The sequence below is a fragment of the Rhinichthys klamathensis genome, unplaced genomic scaffold (genome assembly GCF_029890125.1).
Source record: "Rhinichthys klamathensis goyatoka isolate OS25496 unplaced genomic scaffold, OSU_Roscu_1.1 h1tg000303l_1, whole genome shotgun sequence".
In the NCBI taxonomy this organism is placed as follows: domain Eukaryota; kingdom Metazoa; phylum Chordata; class Actinopteri; order Cypriniformes; family Leuciscidae; genus Rhinichthys; species Rhinichthys klamathensis.
Window position 1 is genome coordinate 4102572 of NW_026606822.1, and position 26731 is coordinate 4129302.

At 42.3% G+C, this 26731-nt stretch overlaps 1 protein-coding gene across 1 annotated transcript; it reads left to right on the forward strand.

Moving 5' to 3' along the window:
• Window positions 1-716: 716 nt before the first annotated feature.
• Window positions 717-3966, forward strand: LOC130104135 (adenosine receptor A3-like). Its single transcript, XM_056270560.1, has 2 exons — window positions 717-1466; window positions 3246-3966. Exons 1-2 carry the CDS (start codon window positions 1135-1137, stop codon window positions 3931-3933), a joined length of 1020 nt encoding a protein of 339 aa, XP_056126535.1. The 5' UTR covers window positions 717-1134; the 3' UTR covers window positions 3934-3966.
• The last annotated feature ends 22765 nt before the right edge of the window (window positions 3967-26731 follow it).

A 26731-nucleotide genomic window follows, 5' to 3' on the forward strand; every position in this document is an offset into this window, starting at 1 on the left:
GTGCCACAAGAGCTTGGACCGCCCGACCTGTGTTGGAGATGCTCTCCTCTTGTTGATCCATCCGTGTCATGCTGCGAGAAACAAACTCGTCCCAACTTGTCGAACTTGCTGCATCCATGATGTGGTCAGATCGTTCTGTAACAATAACAAGAACTGGATGCAAGATGCAAGTAAAAGTGCTTTATTAAGCAGATGAAGAAAGTTGTAGGTCAGGCGGACACAAACACAGATGATCGATGGCGCAGGGACTTCGACAGGCAACCCGGTGATAGTGAACGGTGATCTCAGTGAAGCAGTGCAGGAATCCAGAACGATGACGAAGAACGAAGAAACATATCCACAACCAGGAAGCCAGAAGACGAGCACAGGAACAGGGAACACACACCGGGAAGCCACAACGATCTGACAACATGAGACACCAGTTACTGAACATATAAAGGGACAAACAAGTGGTAACAGCTGGCGCTGCTAATCAGTTGTGATCAGAGAACACACCCACAGACACACACAACACGCGAGACGAGAGAGAGACAGTGGATTCATGAACCGTGACATATAGAGTCCCCAAAGGTTTATAGTAACCTCAAGTAATAGTATAGCATAAAGAAGATATTTTAATAGATACCCATTTAATGAAGAAAGTCAAAGGTTTGGAGCCACATGAGGTTAGTAAATTAAGTTAAATTTTTTGGGTGAAATATCACCAGTCTGACCCTATAGCGCCACCAGCTGTTAGGTATAGAGAATCTGAAGTTGTTTGATTGACATGTGTGTGCAGTACATTATGACTGTAAAGCTTCGTTATGAAGGTACAAATCTTTCTGTAACAGTCTCTTAAAATAATTTAAATTTCTTTGATGAAATGATAAAAATCAATGATGAAAAAATCCACAACCTTTTTTCATGATTAAGACAAGACTAAACTGACTTTATCAACATGCAATGCAATCTTGTTAACGGAAAAAGAAAACAGGTTGAACATCTAAAACCACAAAATTAGTCTTTTTCCGGAGGAGATCTGTAGGTGTGAAAGTTTTTTGCAGAGAGTAAATATAGCCTCTATATTTCCTCTTTACTTAAATAAGCAGCTCTTTGTAACACTCTCACGGTCCTGTTTCCAGTTCTGTAACCACAATGGTATTAGGTGGAGGGATAATTTACATCTCTCTTGAAGTGCTCATCGCTGTGGGATGCTGTCTGGGCAATGTGCTGGTGATCTGGGCCGTGTGGAGGAGCGGAGCCCTGAACCAAACCCCTTTCTGCTTGATCGTGTCTCTGGCGATGGCAGATTTCCTGGTCGGGGCCATGGCCATTCCTCTGGCTGTGATTGTGGACGTCCACGTGAAGATCCCTTTCCATGCCTGTCTGTTCTTCAGCTGTGTCCTGATCGTCCCGCAACAGGCATCAGTGCTCACCCTTCTGGCCATTGCTGTGGATCGTTGCCTGCGGGTTTGTATCCCATTCGGGTGAGTCAGCCTACAGATGATTTTGAATGGCTTTAATGAACGTCAAGCTTGTTGAAAACACAAACAGCTTTTGTTTTATCTTTAAATTAATATAATGCAATTTAGGTATGCTTAGTTGTCATACTTAGTTGTAGCCAATCAGCAGTAGAGAGTATAAGAAATTATAGTCTGCTCCGATCCAACTTCCACTCCAATATATATACCGGTATGTAAATGTTCCTTCACATATAAGAGACAATTCCTTCCAATCTCAGTAATATGTAAATAGTATCACAGAGTCATGGTTATCAACTATAGTGTGGGAGCGGAAGCGGGCAATCGAGAACCATCTTGATTACAGGGACTTCAAATAAATGTTATCACTTAACATTTGGCCGTTCTTATTTGAAAGAATATCAAAGATGTGGGCACAGAGGGCTACCATTGTTTGTTGTTATCCTCAATTTACATTTAAGACAGAGCTTCACCTCCATGCTGAGAGGGAAGACGAATTTGTTATTCTCAATTTACATTTAAGACAGAGCTTCATTTACATGCTGAGGGGGAAGACGAATGTAATACAGTATAAAATGTTTGAGCTGAGATTTTTTCGGGGTTCATTCTGACGCCGGTGAACCCAAGGTGCTTCGTGTACCTTGCCACTGCTATGCTGTAATAAACTTCATTTTTGAGATCTTCTATGTCCACATCATTTTTTCTTACAAGGGCATGTCCACTCATGATAGGTGAGGAGAGAGATTGAGTAAGAGGGAGATTTGAAAAAAACTGTAGAAAGAGAGATGACTGAGAGACATTACAAAAGAGAAAATCTCAGAGGAATATCAATGGATAAAGAAGGGTTATGATTAAAGAGCTTTAGGACCTGCGTCAATACAGGCTTTCGCACCGGGTAGTTCTAGGAACTCGCCAACAGGGTGGTTCCCCGCGGTTGCATTCGCACCGTTAGTAGGAACTCTGAAGTGACGTAATCCGCGCTTGTTGTTGTGACTTTTATTTTGCCTTATCACACAGCGCTCCCATTCTCCGTCTTCATTAGTTTACGATCTGTTTAACAATCCTGTACTTTATTAGATAGAACTGTTATACAAATAAAGTAAACTGTATATGAAAAAGTATAAGCGTTTGCCTTGTGGTTGATGATGTCCAATCTCGCTAGCTGAGCAGAAATACATAATTTCACTTGGTCCCCTCAAAGTTGCATTGGATTTTCTCCTTAGCAGGTTGAGAGGTTAATGTATCACTGTTTCCATGTTCATAGAGTTTGTGGAGTAAATATATAGGCTATAATCTGTGTGTGTACATGGCTTTTTTTATTAAATGGCGGGTGCTGGTGTTTCGCGTGCGTTTGGCAAATCAGCGAACACTAACGTTGCTATTTCACAGAATCAAGATATGCTGTTGTTATAATGTTAGCTGTAGTAACAGGACAGTTTTAAGTGTCATTGTTTGTCTGGAGCTGCTGGCGACTAACAACCAACTCTTGCTTGTATTTACTCTTGTGTACTGTATGTTAATTTTTTGTTCTTCCTTGTTGTTCATTCATCATCTTCTCTTTATTTTTGGAGAAGCATTATTTTGCTTGGCTTCAGCTATGATAAAGAGACATCCACACTTGCATTGCGTGTTTATGCGTATTGTGGGCGGAGCAATGAAGGGAGGGGCATGTTTGATTGGGTCATGTTTGATTGGGTTGATTTCAAATATCAACAGTGTTTCTCAGAAATCACTGACTGCACCTTTCAAAGATCTTTAATTTTAAGAAATATTTCTCTCTGGCAGGTACAATTCTACAGTCACTAAAAAGCGCACCTGGATCCTCGCCGCTGTGTGCTGGATACTGGCGTCCGTACAGGGCTTCTTACCGATGTTGGGATGGTACAACCATGACACACTGGCACATTACAATTCCACCTCCATAGACTGTCAATTCACTGCTGTCATTCCTGATTCATACCTGGTCCACTTCATCTATGAGTGTTGTTTTCTTCCTCTGCTGGCAATCATGATTACTTTGTATGGCTATATCTTTCTTAAAATGAAACAGTCGAGGGGGAGAGCAGGTGTGGCGGCTGAAACTGGTGAATATAACCAAAAGGAACACAAACTGGCCAGATCTCTGGTTTTGGTTTTGGCTCTTTTTGTTGTTTGCTGGCTGCCGTTACACGTGATACAAGCCATCAGATACTATAACCAGAATATACATGTACCGTCCATTGCTTTATACTTTGGCATTCTCCTTTCTCATGGCAACTCGATGGTTAACCCTGTAGTGTATGCCTTCAAAATCCCTAAGATCAAGAAGGAGTACTGGAAGATTTGGAGGAGGGTGATTGGTCGAGAGCAGCAGGCAGATATAAACGCTCCTGCTAATAATACCTCAGACAGCCATGATGGACGAGTTCATGGGAAAATCAGTCCAGAGATGGGAGTCAATAGCATTCATTTAACTTTATTCCATGTACCATGAAACGTACCAAAAGAAGGGGGGATTTATATGATTTTCTTAGTGTGTTGCAAAATTGCTTTTTCAAACCTTTCGAGCTTTACTGACCGAAACTTGATAGATTGCAGTTACCCTGTTGTGCCAGTAGGGCTCCTCCAAACACCACTGTCAAAGTCTGAGAGTAACTGTAGGATGTATTATTTTCCTGTAATCACTGTAAAGCTGCTTTGAAACAATCTGTATTGTAAAAAGCGCTTTATAAATAAAGGTGACTTGACGTGTCTTATAGCTGAATCTGGATAATAGAGGAGTGTATAATTTAATGCACAATAATATGGTTGTACTGTAGTGCAAATATGAGCCTGCAGTCATGTTTAAAACTATCAAACTTTATATGTTTGTGTTGCACCTTTCCTGATTTTTATTTATTTATTTTGAAGCACTTATATGAGGTGTGCAATAAATAAAAATAAGTATAAACACATAATTCAACGAGTTGTACCTTTCATTAGGTTTATACAGTAATCATATTTTTCTTTTTAGAATAATACGCTTTATTCAGAAGAGACACTAAAAGTATCACCCAAATTATTTCAATTTTAGTATGCTTTATTAGGATGACAAACAATGTACTTTTTATTGCCAACATGTTTGCAGAATAGCTGTGAGAAATTGTGCAATGTAAAATAAACTGAATAAAAATAAGTAATATTAAAAAATAAAGTGAAATATCAGTAGTAAACTAAGAAAGTATTCATCTTTATAATTAATACTTAATATTAGTTTTTTATGTAGCAGTTTTAAAGAGATCATTCACCCAAAAATAAAAATTCTGTCATCATTTGCTCACCCTTAAGTTGTTTCTTTCTTCTGCTGAACTCAAAAGAAGATATTTTGAAGAATGTCAGCGACCAAACAGTCGACTTCCATATGAAAAATATATATATTGTTGAAGTCAATGGAGACCATGAAACTGGTTACCAACATTCTTCAAAATATCTTCTTTTGTGTTCAGCAGAAGAAAGAAACTCATAAAGTTTGGAACAACTTGAGGGCAAGTAAATGATGACAAAGTTTTAATTTTTAGGTGAACTATCCCTTTAAATAAAGTTTTCCATTCGATCCCGACTGGTTAAAGATACTCTAGTAACTCTTTCTCTTGATGTTCAGAATGATCTGTTTTTACTCTTGCTCATTGCGTCTCTCAAGGAAGGCAATAGACTGTATAGTTATCACCCAAATAGGATGTGATCCTTCCCACAAACTATACAACCTACTACCTCAGCTTGTAGATACACACAGATCTGCAGTGTCACTGTAGAGGAGCATGAACTCCAGTGCGTTTCACACAGTTTCTTCAGTCGACAGCTGGTTAATCTGCCTCCGTAAGAAAGACAGTAGATTGTATAGTTATCTCAAAGGGAGGTTTTATACTCCACAACTATTCAATCTACTACCTCAGCTTTAGGGACAGCAAACAAACATACCGTGGCTTTAGTTTCTTCACCGGGTCTGCAGGGGGATGAAAGAAAGAGGGGGAAAGACATTATTTATTTATTATGAGTCATACAAAATTTGTGCCTTTCATAATGTTTATGCAATCTCCATATTGTTCTTTTTAGAATAATACGTTTTATTCGGAAGACACTAAAAGTATCACCCATAAAAAAATATTAAAATTTTTAGTGTGACAAAAACTGTACATTTTTATTGCCAAAGTGTAAAATAAACAAGATTTATAACATAGTAATTATTATAGTAATAACATTGTAATTACTATAGTAGTAACATAGTAATGTTAATTTGTTAACAAATAAAATGAATTATCAGTAGTGCAATACAAAATGTTTTTTGTACATGTATTTATATTGCCTTTTTACTTTACAAAAATGTAATTATTTATTAAAATATCAATAGTCAAAATCATACATTGTAAAGTAAAACACTGGACTCCGCCTTTGCATTTCAATTTATTGAAAATATCGCATTTGTTGTAGTTTACAAAGACCTTAGTATGCAAGGGGAAATTTTTAAGTATTTCCTTCTTTGTCTCTTTCTGCTTTGCTTTTGAAGGATTAGCAAAATAATCCACAATATGTATGACAATATATAGGCCTATATATTATATACAGGCAGAACTCCTGGCGTGAGGCAAAGGTGAGCCGCACGACGTAATACCGCCAATTTTCTTTGCAACCTTCACACGCCTGTGCCGTTTAATTGCCTGAAGTAAATCGCTGAATTTGAACGCAGCTTTCCCAGCTGTCTGCCTTTAAAAAATGCTACATGTTGTCTGCTAGCAAAGCATGAAAGGGAGGGAAAAGGTCCAAACAAAATGGCCGCCTTCCTACCATCTTAAACGAGTGTTCAGTTAGAAGTCAAGAACGTGTAAAGACAAAACCTGCTCATGCTTATTTCAAGAAAGGTGAATGAATTTACTCATATTCTTCATATTGAGTAGGAGGAACTGTGAATATACTGTTATACCGTGGTCTGTTTGATTACCATATTCATGGGTCAAACATGGTACTTAAATGAAACTGTAAGGTAATTGGAAAAAAAATTCTTGAGCAGCAAATCATATTAGAGTAATCACATGAATAAATCACAGTTTAAAATATATCCAAACAGAAAACAGTTATTTTAAATTGTAATAATATATCACAATATGTAATATTTTTACTGTATTTTTGATCAAATAAATGCAGCCTTTGTGAGCAGAAGAGAAAAATATAAATAATCTTAATCCAAACTTTTGACCGGTAGTGTATATATCATATTTAAGTTGTGAAAATATGTATGAATATATAATTTGTAATAATTACCTGCTGACTGAACAATAGCCCATTAATATACAGTATACAAGAAACATTTTGCATTGTTGTAATGCCATTTAATCTACACAGATGATGGTGTGGTAGATGTCTGGCAGACGGGGGTCACCAGGGCAGGCCAAAAGAATGGAGTGCCATGGCAAATCGTGGGGCGGCGGCACCGTCTCTTTGCATAAATTAGCATGTGAACCGGAGGCACTGAAAGACACTGGAGCAGGACATTAACATTCCGAATTCCTCTTTGGCCTAATTAATGGCAGTGATTGAAATGTTTTGGCCTGGCAGTTGGCCGAGACAGCGGGCCAGTGTGAAAAAGACCAGGCGGAGTGGAGGCTGAAGTCTCATAATTGAGATGTTGGATCAGACAAAGAGCTGAGAAATCAAAAATGATTTTTTGTGTATACTCAAGCATTTAAAACGGGGTTTTTTTAGGTTGTAAATTTGTTAACAATTTGTTAAGTGCTAATTATATGTTGAGTGCAATGGACCCTTTCCCATATCCAGGCAGGGTTCTCAAACAGATCTCATCATCATAGTTGGGTGAACTTCTATAGTGCTGAACGAAACCACAACAAATATAACTTTTGCATTCCCATTTACTCCAATAGCAAAGCAAAAAATCCACGATAGCATTTCTATAATACGGAGCACCGCACATGACATACAGACAAATATACACTCACCGGCCACTTTATTAGGTACACCTGTCCAACTGCTCGTTAACACTTAATTTCTAAGCAGCCAATCACATGGCGGCAACTCAGTGCATTTAGGCATGTAGACATGGTCAAGACAATCTCCTGCAGTTCAAACCGAGCATCAGTATGGGGAAGAAAGGTGATTTGAGTGACTTTGAACGTGGCATGATTGTTGGTGCCAGAAGGGCTGGTCTGAGTATTTCAGAAACTGCTAATCTACTGGGATTTTCACGCACAACCATCTCTAGGGTTTACAGAGAATGGTCCGAAAAAGAAAAAACATCCAGTGAGCGGCAGTTCTGTGGGCGGAAATGCCTTGTTGATGCCAGAGGTCAGAGGAGAATGGCCAGACTGGTTCGAGCTGATAGAAGGGCAACAGTGACTGAAATAACCACTCGTTACAACCGAGGTATGCAGCAAAGCATTTGTGAAGCCACAACACGCACAACCTTGAGGCGGATGGGCTACAACAGCAGAAGACTCCACCGGGTACCATTCATCTCCACTACAAATAGGAAAAAGAGGCTACAATTTGCAAGAGCTCACCAAAATTGAACAGTTGAAGACTGGAAAAATGTTGCCTGGTCTGATGAGTCTCGATTTCTGTTGAGACATTCAGATGTTAGAGTCAGAATTTGGCGTAAACAGAATGAGAACATGGAACCATCATGCCTTGTTACCACTGTGCAGGCTGGTGGTGGTGGTGTAATGGTGTGGGGGATGTTTTCCTGGCACACTTTAGGCCCCTTAGTGCCAATTGGGCATCGTTTAAATGCCACGGCCTACCTGAGCATTGTTTCTGACCATGTCCATCCCTTTATGGCCACCATGTACCCATCCTCTGATGGCTACTTCCACCATGTCACAAAGCTCTAATCATTTCAAATTGGTTTCTTGAACATGACAATGAGTTCACTGTACTAAAATGGCCTCCACAGTCACCAGATCTCAACCCAATAGAGCATCTTTGGGATGTGGTGGAACGGGAGATTCGCATCATGGATGTGCAGCCGACAAATCTGCGGCAACTGTGTGATCCCATCATGTCAATATGGACCAAACTCCCTGAGGAATGCTTCCAGCACCTTGTTGAATCTATGCCACGAAGAATTGAGCCAGTTCTGAAGGCAAAAGGGGGTCCAACCCGTTACTAGCATGGGGTACCTAATAAAGTGGCCGGTGAGTGTATATATACATATATATATCGTGACCGCAAAATAAGAACCCATTCCCTCGTTTTAGTAAATTTAGCCACGTTGGACTAATTCGATCATTCGTTTTAGTAAATCGTAGCCACGTTGGACTAATGCATTCCCTCGTTTTAGTAAATCGTAGTTTTAGTAAGTCGTAGTTTTAGTTAATTCGTTTTAGTAAGTCGTAGCCACGTTGGACTAATTCGTTTTAGTAAGTCGTAGCCAGTGTTGGGGAGTAACGGAATACATGTACCGGCGTTACGTATTCAGAATACAAATTATGAGTAACTGTATTCCGTTACAGTTACAATTTAAATAGTTGGTATTTAGAATACAGTTACATTGTTGAAATCAATGGATTACATGACGATACTTCTCTGTTTCACGAGTTTATTCACTCTCTAAATAAATTAAGGCAACTCAAAATTTCCCAGAAGCCCCAATATGAAAACGAAAAAAATGCGCGGTTTGCGTGCGTGATCAGTCAATGGAGTTGGAAGAGGTGCAGCGGGAGCAAGAGATGGAGCCGGAACAACAGCAGAGCAAGAATGCATTTATATCTTGGAAATTTAAACAGTATTTTACGTTAAAGAAAGAGAAGGGAGGGGGACGAAATATAACTGTGCAGTGCAACCTCTGCTTGCCAGCAACTAACCTCCTTTCAGCGTCCAAAGACTCCATCTCCAACCTGAAGAAGCATCTTAAAGTATTTTTTTTTTAAAAATTTTTTTATTAACGTTAGTCGTCTGCTGTAGTTTTACTGGTCACCTTGCTATTTTATAGTTATATATCCGGTAGCTACCTGCTTAGTTGACGTGCGACTTCACATTCTCGTATGTGCTGATTTACTAGCCCCCGAGCCGTTGAAAGACTGACTAGCCCCATTTGACATTAACGTTAGGGTGACCATACGTCCTCTTTTTCCCGGACATGTCTTCTTTTTGGACTAAATAAATGCGTCCGGCCGCCCATTTCTAGATCACCCAAAATGTCGGGGATTCGGCTTTTGCTTTCTACAGTCGCCATTCATTATGTTTATGCACACCTTTTGTTTCAATCGGACTGAATTCATTCAGATTGATGAAACTGAATGTAGTGTTTACATGAATGCTAAACAAGTGATTGCCGTTTTGATAGCGACCTAGAAGCCTACATAAGGAAAGTAGACTTATACAAGAGAACATCAGAAGCACTGAAATCTTTTTTTTTTACTGAAATAGTGTTTTTCTGTAAAAAAATAAAATAAAAAATTCTTTTAACCAATGGCCAAGAAAAGAAACTGTGTCATGTAAAAGGTGTTAAAAGCTAAACTCTTTTTAATTATTATTATTTGTTTGTCATTATTCTATTGTTGCAGGCAAAAAGTTGAATGGAAATTATTTATTACTTGTGGAAGTAATCCAAGTATTCAGAATACAATACTTAGATTGAGTAATGTAACGGAATACGTTACAAATTACATTTTTGGGCATGTATTCTGTATTCTGTAACGAAATACATTTTGAAAGTATCCTTCCCAACACTGGTCGTAGCCACGTTGGACTGATTCGTTTTAGTAAGTCGTAGCCACGTTGGACTGATTCGTTTTAGTAAGTCGTAGCCACGTTGGACGGATTCGTTTTAGTAGGTCGTAGCCACGTTGGACGGATTCGTTTTAGTAAGTCGTAGCCACGTTGGACTGATTTGTTTTAGTAAGTCGTAGCCACGTTGGACGGATTCGTTTTAGTAAGTCATAGCCACGTTGGACTGATTCGTTTTAGTAAGTCGTAGCCACGTTGGACGGTTTCGTTTTAGTAAGTCGTAGCCACGTTGGACTGATTGTTTTAGTAAGTCGTAGCCACGTTGGACTGATTCGTTTTAGTAAGTCATAGCCACGTTGGACTGATTCGTTTTAGTAAGTCGTAGCCACGTTGGACGGATTCGTTTTAGTAAGTCGTAGCCACGTTGGACTGATTCGTTTTAGTAAGTCGTAGCCACGTTGGACTGATTCGTTTTAGTAAGTCGTAGCCACGTTGGACGGATTCGTTTTAGTAAGTCGTAGCCACGTTGGACTGATTCGTTTTAGTAAGTCGTAGCCACGTTGGACTGATTCGTTTTAGTAAGTCGTAGCCACGTTGGACTGATTCCTTTTAGTAAGTCGTAGCCACGTTGGACTGATTCGTTTTAGTAAGTCATAGCCCCGTTGGACTGATTCGTTTTAGTAAGTCGTAGCCACGTTGGACTGATTCGTTTTAGTAAGTCGTAGCCCCGTTGGACTGATTCGTTTTAGTAAGTCGTAGCCACGTTGGACTGATTCATTTTAGTAAGTCGTAGCCACGTTGGACTGATTCGTTTTAGTAAGTCGTAGCCAAGTTGGACTGATTCGTTTTAGTAAGTCACAGCCACGTTGGACTGATTCGTTTTAGTAAGTCGTAGCACCGTTGGACTGATTCGTTTTAGTAAGTCGTAGCCACGTTGGACTGATTCGTTTTAGTAAGTCGTAGCCACGTTGGACGGATTCGTTTTAGTAAGTCGTAGCCACGTTGGACTAATTCGTTTTAGTAAGTCGTAGCCACGTTGGACTGATTCGTTTTAGTAAGTCGTAGCCCCGTTGGACTGATTCGTTTTAGTAAGTCATAGCCACGTTGGACTGATTCGTTTTAGTAAGTCGTAGCCACGTTGGACTGATTCGTTTTAGTAAGTCATAGCCACGTTGGACTGATTCGTTTTAGTAAGTCGTAGCCACGTTGGACGGATTCGTTTTAGTAAGTCGTAGCCACGTTGGACTGATTGTTTTAGTAAGTCGTAGCCACGTTGGACTGATTCGTTTTAGTAAGTCATAGCCCCGTTGGACTGATTCGTTTTAGTAAGTCGTAGCCACGTTGGACTGATTCGTTTTAGTAAGTCGTAGCCACGTTGGACTGATTCATTTTAGTAAGTCGTAGCCAAGTTGGACTGATTCGTTTTAGTAAGTCACAGCCACGTTGGACTGATTCGTTTTAGTAAGTCGTAGCACCGTTGGACTGATTCGTTTTAGTAAGTCGTAGCCACGTTGGACTGATTCGTTTTAGTAAGTCGTAGCCACGTTGGACGGATTCGTTTTAGTAAGTCGTAGCCACGTTGGACTAATTCGTTTTAGTAAGTCGTAGCCACGTTGGACTGATTCGTTTTAGTAAGTCGTAGCCACGTTGGACTGATTCGTTTTAGTAAGTCGTAGCCACGTTGGACTGATTCGTTTTAGTAAGTCGTAGCCCCGTTGGACTGATTCGTTTTAGTAAGTCGTAGCCCTGTTGGACTGATTCGTTTTAGTAAGTCGTAGCCACGTTGGACTAATTCGTTTTAGTAAGTCGTAGCCCTGTTGGACTAATTCGTTTTAGTAAGTCGTAGCCACATTGGACTGATTCGTTTTAGTAAGTCGTAGCCACGTTGGACTAATTCGTTTTAGTAAGTCGTAGCCACGTTGGACTAATTCGTTTTAGTAAGTCGTAGCCACGTTGGACTGATTCGTTTTAGTAAGTCGTAGCCACGTTGGACGGATTCGTTTTAGTAAGTCGTAGCCCCGTTGGACTGATTCGTTTTAGTAAGTCATAGCCACGTTGGACTGATTCGTTTTAGTAAGTCGTAGCCACGTTGGACTGATTCGTTTTAGTAAGTCGTAGCCCCGTTGGACTGATTCGTTTTAGTAGGTCGTAGCCACGTTGGACTGATTCGTTTTAGTAAGTCGTAGCCACGTTGGACTGATTCGTTTTAGTAAGTCGTAGCCACGTTGGACTGATTCGTTTTAGTAAGTTGTAGCCACGTTGGACTGATTCGTTTTAGTAAGTCGTAGCCACGTTGGACTGATTCGTTTTAGTAAGTCATAGCCACGTTGGACTGATTCGTTTTAGTAAGTCATAGCCACGTTGGACTGATTCGTTTTAGTAAGTCGTAGCCACGTTGGACTGATTCGTTTTAGTAAGTCTACGATGGACTAGTTCAATCCCTTGATTTAGTAAATCATAGCTACGTTGAACTGATTCGATCCTGTTTTTGTAAATCGTAGCCACGTTGGATTAATTAGTTCCATCGTTTTAGTAATTCGTAGCCATATATATTGTTTATGAAAATATAAAAAATTCAATTTACGCTAACTATGGAAGCGCATTATCACAGTCTGAGAAGAAGGTCCATCTTTTATTTCGATGGAACTATTTTTACTTTTTAGTTCAAAATCAAATAAATCAAATGTATGTTTATAATAATTTATTTCCCTCTGTCTTCCAGCTCGCCATAGTGCATTCTGGGATTGCCTTATCCACAAAGGACACCTCATTAAAATGAAGGTATGTTATCAAGCGGCATGCTGAACACTTTTTTTGGAGTGTGTGCTCATGATGCATAATAATGTTGTCTAGGTGGGCAGCTCACTGCTTCAAGTGTTTCTCTGGGGCTGTTTCTATCTGGTGCTATGACCTCGTTTGACATTTTTCTGGGATCTTAAAAGGACTATTTGTTATTCCATCACACTATATGGTCCACGTCTCACTGAAGTCCATGGATCATTACACAAAGTAATGGCTATGTCAACATGAGGCTAAATCTTCATGTCTTGTGAGAGATAATATATGGAAAGCAAAGGAAAGGAGCTCTACAGTATTATATAAACTCTCTCCTTCAGCAGATTCATGTATACATCTACTACATATACAGAACTAGATCATATCTGTGATTAAAACACCATTTGGTATAATATATTTGGCAATGGCATGTTTGTGATAATATAGTGATTTCAAGAAAACTAGCAGCATGCTTGTCAGCGGAAGTGTTTCAGTTTCCCTATAACCTCGATCTTGTGGTTTAACACAAAGGTACTCATTTTTTTATTCCACCTCAGCTGTCGACATTTCCCTGTGTGTTCAAACCTACTAAACGTTTATTTGAACCTTCATTTAGTTGCTACTTATTTACATGCTACTTATTTTCTTCTGATATTTTATAAAAGCTTAATTAAAGAAAATATTTCACTGATATGATGTCTAAATCATAATTTTCGCTTTAGTTTATACCTTTTAATTAATATTATTTATTTATTTTGGTTAATGTACACTGATGCATCACAAACAATAAGTCCAATAAACAATATAACAGGATAAAATTCGATTTCTCTTTCAAAATAAGTTATTTTATCCTAATCTGGTGCCATTTTTAATAAGAAAAGCCATTATTGCTGCGATACTAAAGCATTGTAAGTTGGGGAACTGTTAACATTTTTAGTCAGTGTTATTAAATGTATTGTTACCATTAAGAAAGTGAGTAAATATAGTCCTACCTGCTCATTTAAAGTGAGATGACACTTCACTTCCCACATCTGAGTTAGTAAAACTGTCATCTGGACCTTTGTCTACCAATGCAGGGTGTTCAAACCCACAGTTGTGCAGTGGTACACATCCAGAGGCCTTTAAACACACAAAAATAGCAATTCTAAACAGGAAGTGCCTGTTGACCTTGTTTGTGCATGCACTCATGCTAAGTTCAGCGCTTATCAATGCGATAGCTGTATTGCAAACAGACACAGCTTACAACATTTGGCACTATGGTTGCAAAAATAGAGCGTTTCCAGAGCAGATAAAACGGGAAATGCGAAACCCTTTTTTTCCTTCTAATTTGGTATCACAATTGTTCACACTTGTTAAGTAGGCCTCATAGTATAATACAAGCACATTATTTCTGCACAACTATCACCACCTAATAAAATTTTAAAAATAATGATTGCTTTCAAATAGGTTTCCCAAACACACATGCATGTTACATTCGGCCAGACGAACAGATAGTCCTGCCCTCAAACTCACGCCATTGGTCGAGGAGGTCAGGATTCTCAAACAAGCCATTTTGAAAGAGTCTAAGAGTTATTTTTCAGGGAAATCAACCTCTGAACAACTTACTAGTTGTTACATTAAGCTAGGATAGCAGAGCGTATTTCAACATTGAAAAGCACAGCTTTAAATGAACATGCAGCATGTGCATGAAAACGCCATGTGCTTTGAAGGAAACTACTCGAACACATAACTTGAGCTGTTAACGTTGTTGTTGATACATGTTAGACAAATGTGATCTGAACTGCTACAAAATAAGACCTTGAGTCAGAATAGCAACAAATACCTGCTCTGGTTAATGTCAGGCAGCTCTTAAGTTCCTGGCTTCGGCTGATATCCTCTTTTTCTCCATAACGTGAAGCTGTTTGTGGTGTTAGTGCTTCTGAATTGCAGGTGATTACTAAAATATTTTTCCAGATAAAGGTACTGTGACTTTGTTTCTGGTTACCACACCGAGACAGAGAGAAAGAGTGAAGAGAGAGAGGGAGGGAGCACAAAAATAGCAGGAAGTAGAGAGGGCAGGCCAGAGAAGAAAAAAATCATCAAGTAACGTGACAAGTTCATCTGAGGATAGTGAGGGAGGGGTGGAGGAAGTGTTTTCATTTTTTTTTTATCTATCTCTCCACCCACCACCTTATTGCTTTTTTTTCTTACTCGGTTTTCTCTTTGTATAGTGTTCAGTGCAGCTTTCATTTACATCTTCTCTAAAAGAATTACAATTCTTTGTTGACAGTGTTAATGAACTAAAAGTAGTTGGACTAACAAAACATGAGCTGCTTTGGAATGGAAACGCAATGTATAATCAAACTGCATAAATAATCTTCAAATGTTAATTCGTAGATGAAACAAAGAAACTTGAAGTGTGTGTGTTTTAATATTATTTGTATTATTACTTTTTGTTTATGTAATAATGGTGATTAAAACTGTAAATTTACAGTGGTGTCCAAAATTGAAAATCTGGATTTTTTAAATCTAAACAGATATTAAACAGGATTTTAAAAACAGCTGTATTAAATTATAACTTAGATAGAAGCATCTGGTTTATATATTTATTGTTTTATATTGATTAGTTGTATTTATTTATATGTATTTTCTCAGCATATTCTTCGCTGTGGTCTCAGTTTCAGTCCTATCGAAAGCTCAGTTCCTCTAAACATGGTAGACGAGGTACAGATTTGTACACTTAACAACCAGAAGTAACAAAGATTGATTATGGTATGAAGTATTTTGCATCAGTGAGATTGTAAGGTTAATTTTTCTTCTCCCGATGTAGTTTGGCAAAGCGCTGCTCTTTGTTGTGAAGGCCTCAGACGTGTAACTTAGCACAATAGAGAGTAGTTTAGCTTTATAATGGTCTTTATAATAACACAATTTTACTGTAAATGGAAAACCGCATGTTTGCATAGCCTCTGAAAACTGTTTATTGAAAGCTATTGAGCGAACAAGTTTTATATAAAAAGAAACAGTGGTCATGCACGGACACAAGACAAACAAGGCATAAAAACATGCAAAATCACTAGCCGCCCGATATATTTGTGGTTTATCTAACAATACTTGTTTTGTTTTTTTTTCAAATAAAAAATGTGTTTAATGTCTCATCCAACAGAAACGAAAGATACTTTATAATGGCGGCAGCAGATAAAAGACATGTGCTAGAGGAAGATGAGGATGAGGAGAAGCGAAAGTCAGAGAAAATGACGTTATTGCAACACGAGAAAGTAAAAATTGCAAGATGGATATTCAAACAAAAATACAATTCTGGAAGTACCTGAGTAAAGAGATTTGGGGTTTTTTGTCGCAGGACGGCACGGGAGACTCCCGATGGGGTAAAGTACAACTCTACGACGATCGAAAAATACAATAAAAACCAGCAGGGAGGAAGAAAGGAGAGGAGAGACCGTTTCCATGTCACTCGCAAGACAAGGGGAAAAGCAGAGAGAGGTGTGCGAGCGAACAGCCCTTCTCACACGAGCCCTTGCCAACGCTGAGCAGATTCAGCTATGCCCTCCTATCCGCCTGCCCACTTCAGCCCCGCTGCCAAAAGAGCGAGAACGAGCGAGAGAAAGAAGGAGAGAGAGGTCACAACAGCATGAGAAAGGAAAAGAAAACAAGGCGGCTACTTTTGCTGCCACCTTTCACCATTCATCTGTTGTTGTTGGGTTAGCAGTCAGTCCTCCATGTTTAAGACCTCTATGGGAGTTGGCATGAAATGCAAAACACCGTCACCTGGCTCGGGCCCGAAAGCGGGGAGTGGAACTTGGTCCAAAACCAAGCGAAATAAGCAAATCTCAACCTATCCCTCAGGAGCGTGTCGATATGAGGTACATGTACTCGCGTCAGAGATCTGACACACGTCCTGAAATAGAGTAAAGTCTCCCCAAAGAAGTCTTTTGTCAGCATTTGGCATCCGTCCTAGGTATTACAAGCCTTTCGATTCCTCGTTTTCAGAAGTCATCGCAGCATCTTTAGCTGTCCTGCCATTGCCTGCATTTTTCATGCAGTATACTTTGAGATTTAATCATAGGCATTTGTGCACATCAACTTTTGTAAGTGCCTTTGCGATGTGCATGTTCAAACTGAATCAAAGGTTCAAGTAAGGAAAGTTCACGGTCGTCAGCTTTTCCAGGTAAAACAAACAAAAAAAGAGTTTGAGTCCTCAAAGAGTTCTTGCTGTGCTGAAGCGAGAGGACGGAGTGAGAAAGTTCAACCCGAGGCGCCAGGACAAAGAGAGCAAAGCAGTCACTTGTCACAGCACTTGTGCTGAAAGTTTGTGGTAACGCTGCTCTGCTCAGCTGTAGAGAAAGCCAGAACGCTCTGAAATAATCCAGTGTCACCCCTTTCCTGTCGGGGCAGAGATGGTGACAGAGAGGGAGAGAAAGAGTTGCAATCGTCCTGTCTTCTTTCAGGCATTGTCATGGGCAGCACAGTGTGTGACGTCAGCACCCTCCTTTTGTTATTTGTCCATTTATTTCTCACCATACTGTCCTCATGTTGCATTTTCTCGGGTAAAAGAAAGAACAATTTCTTGATGCCTGACTGGGGGAGAGAGAGAGAAAGAGAGAGAGAGAGACGGATATAAATAAAGCACAAGAGCACAAGTGAATAGAGAAAGAGAAGCTGTCCTTACAAATCTCTCAGTCTGTCTTCCTGCCTTCCGACCCAAGCGCTTGTAAAACTTTCAGCTGTGGCGTTCAGGGCCGGCCTCCATTGGCAGCGGTTCAAGAAGAGGGCTGGCTGCATCTAAAGGAAGACGAGCTCGTGGAGAGAGAGAGAGAGAGAGAAAGGGGGTCGGGCTGGTACCCATGAGGAGGGTGCCGGTGCGGACAGTGGGTCAGGGTAAGGGGGGCGGCAGAGGTAATGCATGTGCCAACAGTAACAGCTCTGGGAGTTCAGACAGGGAGCATGAACCAGAGTAGAAAGAGGACAATCTACATCCCAAAGTTCTCAATAACCAGTGATGCTCTGAACTCCACACACTAAAAGAAAGCTTCCAAAAGGGTGTTTTCGCAGTGATGCCATTGAAGAAATAGTTTTGGGTTCCAAAAAGAACCTTTCAGTGAAGAGTTCTTAAAAGAACCCTTTTTTTCTTATAGTGTGAAGAACATTTGAATAATCTAAAGAATTTTTTTTTGGAATGAAAAAGGTTCCATGGATGTTGAAGGATCTTCATGGAACCATCAATGCCAATTAAAAAATATATTTATTTTTTAAGAGTGCAAGACACTTTTGTGCAGCTTCTGCAAAGCAACATTACGCATATTCTAAAAAAGAATCACTTCTGTTGATGAAACAAGATCTGTGTGTTGCAGGGTTCTGCACTATTTAGATTTGATTTGGTAATTTTATGTATTTCAAATAAGGATGAAAAAGGGGCACACAATTGCAATTTCAATCAGAATATTATAGAATCAAAATTAATTGGAATTTACAGAATTTTATATAACAGCCATTTTATTTAGAACAGCAACATTTGCCAATTCAGTGTATTTTGTAATAAAGTCTCTTCTGCTCTCCAAGGCTGCTTTATTTGATGAAAAATACAGTAAAAACAGTAATATTGTGAAATATTATTAAAATTTCAAATAACTGTTTCCTGTTTAAATGTATAGTAACATTTATTTTATTCCTGTGTTCAAGGCTGAAATTTCAGCATCAGAAATCATTCTAATATGCTGATTTGCAGCTCAAAAAAACATTTCTGATTATTATCAATGTTGAAAACAGTTGAGCTGCTTCATATTTTTGTAGAAACAATGATACCTTTTTTAGGATTCTTTGATAAACAGAAAGTTCAAAAGAACAGCATTGATTTTTTAATAGAAATCTTTTGTAACATTATAAATGTCTAACTGTCATATTTGATCAATATAACGCGTCCTTCCTGAATAAAAGTTTTTTTTTTTTTTTTTTATACTGACCCCAGGCTTTTGAACAGTAATGCAGACCAAAATATCCCAAACTCAGTGCCCAGGAAGCAAAGATGCAAAAGCATGTATCAACTGTCAATTGCCATTGAACTCAATGGGGCCGCTGACAGATGTTTCCCTCAGATAGGCTATATTAGAACCCCTTGATCAGGTAAAGCAGTGTTTGATACACTCTTCAGAAACTCAACCTAATAATGCCTTAGAGTTGCATATTAAACAGCAAGTATTTTAACATAGGAAAATTACAAATATCAGCCTTAAATGATAATTAGGCTACATAAATTAGGTCAGCTGGACCCAGGAACACTTCCTATAACACCCGATGTACTCGTTACATCATAAGAAGAATGGCATCTACGCTAATGTTAGTCTTTCTGCTTATTCCGATGTTTACTGTAATCAGCCGGATCTGGGCCGGATCCAGACCAGATGGAGGAGCTGCGCCTAGACACGACTACAACGCATGATGTAGTCAGCCCGGATCCGGGCCGCATCCAGACCGGATGGAGGACCTGCGCCTAGACACGACTACAACGCATGATGTAGTCAGCAGGATCCGGGCCGTATCCAGACCAGATGGAGGACCTGCGCCTAGACACGACCACAACGCATGATGTAGTCAGCCGGATCCCAGCCGTATCCAGACCAGATGGAGGACCTGCACCTAGACACGACCACAACGCATGATGTAGTCAGCCCGGATCCTGACCGTATCCAGACCAGATGGAGGACCTACACCTAGACACGACCACAACGCATGATGTAGTCAGCAGGATCCGAGCCGTATCCAGACCAGATGGAGGACCTGCACCTAGACACGACCACAACGCATGATGTAGTCAGCAGGATCCGAGCCGTATCCAGACCAGATGGAGGACCTGCACCTAGACACGACCAAAACGCATGGTGTAGTCAGCCGGATCTGGGCCGTATCCAGACCAGATGGAGGACCTGCACCTAGACACGACCACAACGCATGATGTAGTCAGCCCGGATCGTGACCGTATCCAGACCAGATGGAGGACCTACACCTAGACACGACCACAACGCATGATGTAGTCAGCCGGATCCGAGCCGTATCCAGACCAGATGGAGGACCTGCACCTAGACACGACCACAACGCATGATGTAGTCAGCCGGATCCGAGCCGTATCCAAAACAGATGGAGGACCTGCACCTAGACACGACCATAACGCATGATGTAGTCAGCCCAGATCCGGGCCGTATCCAGACCTGATGAAGGACCTGCACCTAGACACGACCATAACGCATGATGTAGTCAGCCGGATCCGAGCCGTATCCAGACCAGATGGAGGACCTGCACCTAGACACGACCATAACGCATGATGTAGTCAGCCCAGATCCGGGCCGTATCCAGACCTGATGGAGGACCTGCACGTAGACACGACCATAACGCATGATGTAGTCAGCCCAGATCCGGGCCGTATCCAGACCTGATGGAGGACCTGCACCTAGACACGACCATAACGCATGATGTAGTCAGCCCAGATCCGGGACGTATCCAGACCTGATGGAGGACCTGCACCTAGACACGACCATAACGCATGATGTAGTCAGCCCAGATCCGGGACGTATCCAGACCTGATGGAGGACCTGCACCTAGACACGACCATAACGCATGATGTAGTCAGCCCGGATCCGGGCCGTATCCAGACCAGATGGAGGACCTGCACCTAGACACGACCATAACGCATGATGTAGTCAGCCCGGATCCGAGCCGTATCCAGACCAGATGGAGGACCTGCACCTAGACACGACCATAACGCATGATGTAGTCAGCCCAGATCCGGGTCGTATCCAGACCTGATTGAGGACCTGCACCTAGACACGACCATAACGCATGATGTAGTCAGCCCGGATCCGGGCCGTATCCAGACCAGATGGAGGACCTGCACCTAGACACGACCATAACGCATGATGTAGTCAGCCCAGATCCGGGTCGTATCCGGACCTGATGGAGGACCTGCACCTAGACACGACCATAACGCATGATGTAGTCAGCCCGGATCCGGGCCGTATCCAGACCAGATGGAGGACCTGCACCTAGACACGACCATAACGCATGATGTAGTCAGCCCGGATCCGAGCCGTATCCAGACCAGATGGAGGACCTGCACCTAGACACGACCATAACGCATGATGTAGTCAGCCCAGATCCGGGCCGCATCCAGACCTGATGGAGGACCTGCACCTAGACACGACCATAACGCATGATGTAGTCAGCCCAGATCCGGGACGTATCCAGACCTGATGGAGGACCTGCACCTAGACACGACCACAACGCATGATGTAGTCAGCCGGATCCCAGCCGTATCCAGACCAGATGGAGGACCTGCACCTAGACACGACCACAACGCATGATGTAGTCAGCAGGATCCGAGCCGTATCCAGACCAGATGGAGGACCTGCACCTAGACACGACCAAAACGCCTGGTGTAGTCAGCCGGATCTGGGCCGTATCCAGACCAGATGGAAGACCTGCACCTAGACACGACCATAACGCATGATGTAGTCAGCCCAGATCCGGGACGTATCCAGACCAGATGGAGGACCTGCACCTAGACACGACCACAACGCATGATGTAGTCAGCCGGATCCCAGCCGTATCCAGACCAGATGGAGAACCTGCACCTAGACACGACCACAACGCATGATGTAGTCAGCAGGATCCGAGCCGTATCCAGACCAGATGGAGGACCTGCACCTAAACACGACCAAAACGCCTGGTGTAGTCAGCCGGATCTGGGCCGTATCCAGACCAGATGGAGGACCTGCACCTAGACACGACCACAACGCATGATGTAGTCAGCCCGGATCCTGACCGTATCCAGACCAGATGGAGGACCTACACCTAGACACGACCACAACGCATGATGTAATCAGCAGGATCCGAGCCGTATCCAGACCAGATGGAGGACCTGCACCTAGACACGACCACAACGCATGATGTAGTCAGCAGGATCCGAGCCGTATCCAGACCAGATGGAGGACCTGCACCTAGACACGACCAAAACGCATGGTGTAGTCAGCCGGATCTGGGCCGTATCCAGACCAGATGGAGGACCTGCACCTAGACACGACCACAACGCATGATGTAGTCAGCCCGGATCGTGACCGTATCCAGACCAGATGGAGGACCTACACCTAGACACGACCACAACGCATGATGTAGTCAGCCGGATCCGAGCCGTATCCAGACCAGATGGAGGACCTGCACCTAGACACGACCACAACGCATGATGTAGTCAGCCGGATCCGAGCCGTATCCAGACCAGATGGAGGACCTGCACCTAGACACGACCATAACGCATGATGTAGTCAGCCCAGATCCGGGCCGTATCCAGACCTGATGGAGGACCTGCACCTAGACACGACCATAACGCATGATGTAGTCAGCCGGATCCGAGCCGTATCCAGACCAGATGGAGGACCTGCACGTAGACACGACCATAACGCATGATGTAGTCAGCCCAGATCCGGGCCGTATCCAGACCTGATGGAGGACCTGCACCTAGACACGACCATAACGCATGATGTAGTCAGCCCAGATCCGGGACGTATCCAGACCTGATGGAGGACCTGCACCTAGACACGACCATAACGCATGATGTAGTCAGCCCAGATCCGGGACGTATCCAGACCTGATGGAGGACCTGCACCTAGACACGACCATAACGCATGATGTAGTCAGCCCGGATCCGGGCCGTATCCAGACCAGATGGAGGACCTGCACCTAGACACGACCATAACGTATGATGTAGTCAGCCCAGATCCGAGCCGTATCCAGACCAGATGGAGGACCTGCACCTAGACACGACCATAACGCATGATGTAGTCAGCCCGGATCCGGGCCGTATCCAGACCAGATGGAGGACCTGCACCTAGACACGACCATAACGCATGATGTAGTCAGCCCGGATCCGAGCCGTATCCAGACCAGATGGAGGACCTGCACCTAGACACGACCATAACGCATGATGTAGTCAGCCCAGATCCGGGTCGTATCCAGACCTGATTGAGGACCTGCACCTAGACACGACCATAACGCATGATGTAGTTAGCCCGGATCCGGGCCGTATCCAGACCAGATGGAGGACCTGCACCTAGACACGACCATAACGCATGATGTAGTCAGCCCAGATCCGGGTCGTATCCAGACCAGATGGAGGACCTGCACCTAGACACGACCATAACGCATGATGTAGTCAGCCCGGATCCGGGCCGTATCCAGACCAGATGGAGGACCTGCACCTAGACACGACCATAACGCATGATGTAGTCAGCCCGGATCCGGGCCGTATCCAGACCAGATGGAGGACCTGCACCTAGACACGACCATAACGCATGATGTAGTCAGCCCAGATCCGGGTCGTATCCAGACCAGATGGAGGACCTGCACCTAGACACGACCATAACGCATGATGTAGTTAGCCCGGATCCGGGCCGTATCCAGACCAGATGGAGGACCTGCACCTAGACACGACCATAACGCATGATGTAGTCAGCCCGGATCCGGGCCGTATCCAGACCAGATGGAGGACCTGCACCTAGACACGACCATAACGCATGATGTAGTCAGCCCGGATCCGAGCCGTATCCAGACCAGATGGAGGACCTGCACCTAGACACGACCATAACGCATGATGTAGTCAGCCCAGATCCGGGTCGTACCCAGACCTGATTGAGGACCTGCACCTAGACACGACCATAACGCATGATGTAGTTAGCCCGGATCCGGGCCGTATCCAGACCAGATGGAGGACCTGCACCTAGACACGACCATAACGCATGATGTAGTCAGCCCAGATCCGGGTCGTATCCAGACCTGATGGAGGACCTTCACCTAGACACGACCATAACGCATGATGTAGTCAGCCCGGATCCGGGCCGTATCCAGACCAGATGGAGGACCTGCACCTAGACACGACCATAACGCATGATGTAGTCAGCCCGGATCCGAGCCGTATCCAGACCAGATGGAGGACCTGCACCTAGACACGACCATAACGCATGATGTAGTCAGCCCAGATCCGGGTCGTATCCAGACCTGATGGAGGACCTGCACCTAGACATGACCACAACGCATGATGTAGTCAGCCGGATCCGGGCCGTATCCAGACCAGATGGAGGACCTGCGCCTAGACACGACTACAACGCATCCCTGAAGTGTCAGCAGAGATTGTGTAAACTAGACTCTCATCGACACGACAGCCATCAGCACTGATCTTCAACAAACCCGTCTCCATCCCGGTGTGATGACTCTGATCTTAAATCTTGGCATCTTATTCTGATTGTTCCAAACCAATCTGACTTCTGACCTATAATGTTTCCTGAATCATAATCACACACTGTTCGTTCATTGGCCAGAAGAGAACGGGCCCCCCGACTGAGCCTGGGTTCTCCCAAGGTTTTTTCTCCATTCTGCCACTGATGGAGTTTTGGTTGCTTGCCACTGTCGCATTTTTCCACCTTTGTTGCCATTGGCTTTTAAATTAAATTTAACATTTAATTTAATATTCAACAATAATATTGATCTGCCTGCATTGACACTATTATACAAGAACTGAACTGAGCTGGCCGATGAAATCACGGTTTACTCCAGAGCGGTTATATATATAAATGAACTAAATTAATAACTTTTTTTAAAACAAAAATTGAAACATCACTGAACTTACTTAAGCTGGACTGTGACGCTATTTTCTTCTGGAAACAAACTTTTTTGCATTATTTTCCTGTTATCTCTGTAAAGCTGCTTTGAAACAATCTGTATTGTAAAAAGCGCTAGCCTATATAAATAAATGTGACTTGACTTTTTTCTGGGAGATCTCGCCAAATGACCCCAACTGCCTTAAGGACAATTAATGGCTGTTGCTGAAGGACGGCTGCTGAGGAACTGTCCTAGGCGTGTTACTGGAGCGCTGGGTAACGCTGCGGGGTCGAATCGCCTGCTCGGCGCCAGCAGCTGAAGGACACGGCCTCTCCCGCAGGAGCCATTACAGTCCCAGAGTCCCACCACACTGATGTCATCCTGTGCAACGGAACGCTGAAGCCGCGAAGAGATCCAAAGTTCTGTTCACTTCCCCCATCTCTGTGCAGCGACATTAATGTGAAATAAAGACACAATGAAAGCTACTTGCTATATCGTCAGAGGCTTTTCACCTGCTTTGCAAGTGTATGATTGGACAAGAGTGGTAACTTTCAAAGCGATCCTTGCACATTTTTCATTTACACTTAAAAAAACTGAGAAAAAACTTTGCAAGATGTTTCAGCAGGGATTTCTGTTGTAACATCGTTTGTGCAAGACCTGATCATCCGACATTGTAATGGTTTGAGTTTTACATTAGATAGACACAGACAGACAGACAGACAGACAGACAGACAGATAGATAGATAGATAGATAGATAGATAGATAGATAGATAGATAGATAGATAGATAGATAGATAGATAGATAGATAGATAGATAGATAGATAGATAGATAGATAGACAGAGTATTCTTTTGGGGGTTGCTGGATGGTTTCTGATCTTTCTTCAATATGTCTATTGATTTTTTTGCTGATTTGTACAAAATTATCTTATAAATTAAATTTGATCACTTGAAAAAGTTATAACACACCTCTCCTGAATTTTTTTAGGTACCATTGATTCCTGTCTGTAGCACATGCCATTTTTAAGTACATCATGTTGCAGTGCAACTCTTGAAGCAGACTTCAGTTTAAGTAACTACATGTACTATTTATGCATAATTCATCAGCATGAGCATAAGAAACGATACCTGAAATGCTCTAGTATCCACACTACCAATCTTGCGTTACAGATCATGTTTCTATTTTTCTTTCGGTACGATGTCAGAGGTTCCCGAGGGCATTATCACATGATCTTTGAGAGTCGTTCTGGGTAATCAGTCCCTGACAAAACCGCACAAGTTTGAGTTAACTGTTCATTGACCAGCTGGTGACAATTTGGCATAGTTATTGCATTGCACAAAAGGGACCGAGCAAAAGTAAAGACAAAGGTTGAAACATCTTATTTAGTTGCATTAGACACTATGTTAAAAGATGATTAAAGGGATAGTTCACACAAAAAAATATGTCATTAATTACTCACCCTCATGTTCCAAACCCGTAAGACCTTATGGTTAGGGATTTGAATGAAATCCATCAAATCTAGCGATGATCATATGGGATGAGCCAGAAAACTGCACATTAGAAACTCTGTATACATTTTTAAAAACACTCTGAAAACCTTGCAGTCACATTACAACACGCTGCAATACCTTAGCAGCTGCTTTGCAACACCCTGGTAACCATACAATGCATCAGAGTAACATTAGCCACATGTTTAAAAAAAGCACTCAGAACTTAACAGCTGCATAGCAACGCCCTGGTAACCACTCAGAACATTCTAGTAACTCCATAGCAACACACTAAAAACACTCAGAACCACCACAAATTGCTCAAACCCTGGCAATTGCTCAGAACATAACATAAGCATAAGGCACTACATAGCAACACACTAGTATACCTTTGCATCTGTATGGCAATACCCTGGTAACCACCATCTTAGTAATGGCATAGCAACACGCTAAAAATGCTCAAAATACCCTAAGAACTGCATAGCAACACACTATACCTTAGCAACTGCATAGCAATGCCCTGGCAACCAACCAGTACATCCTAATAACTGCAGACAAACATGCTAAAAAGCACTCAGACCTTAGCAGCTGCATGGCAACGCCCTGGCAACCACCCAGAACACTTTATTCATCACATAGCAACATGGTAAAAGAGTAAGGCAGGATTTACGCGGGCAATACCA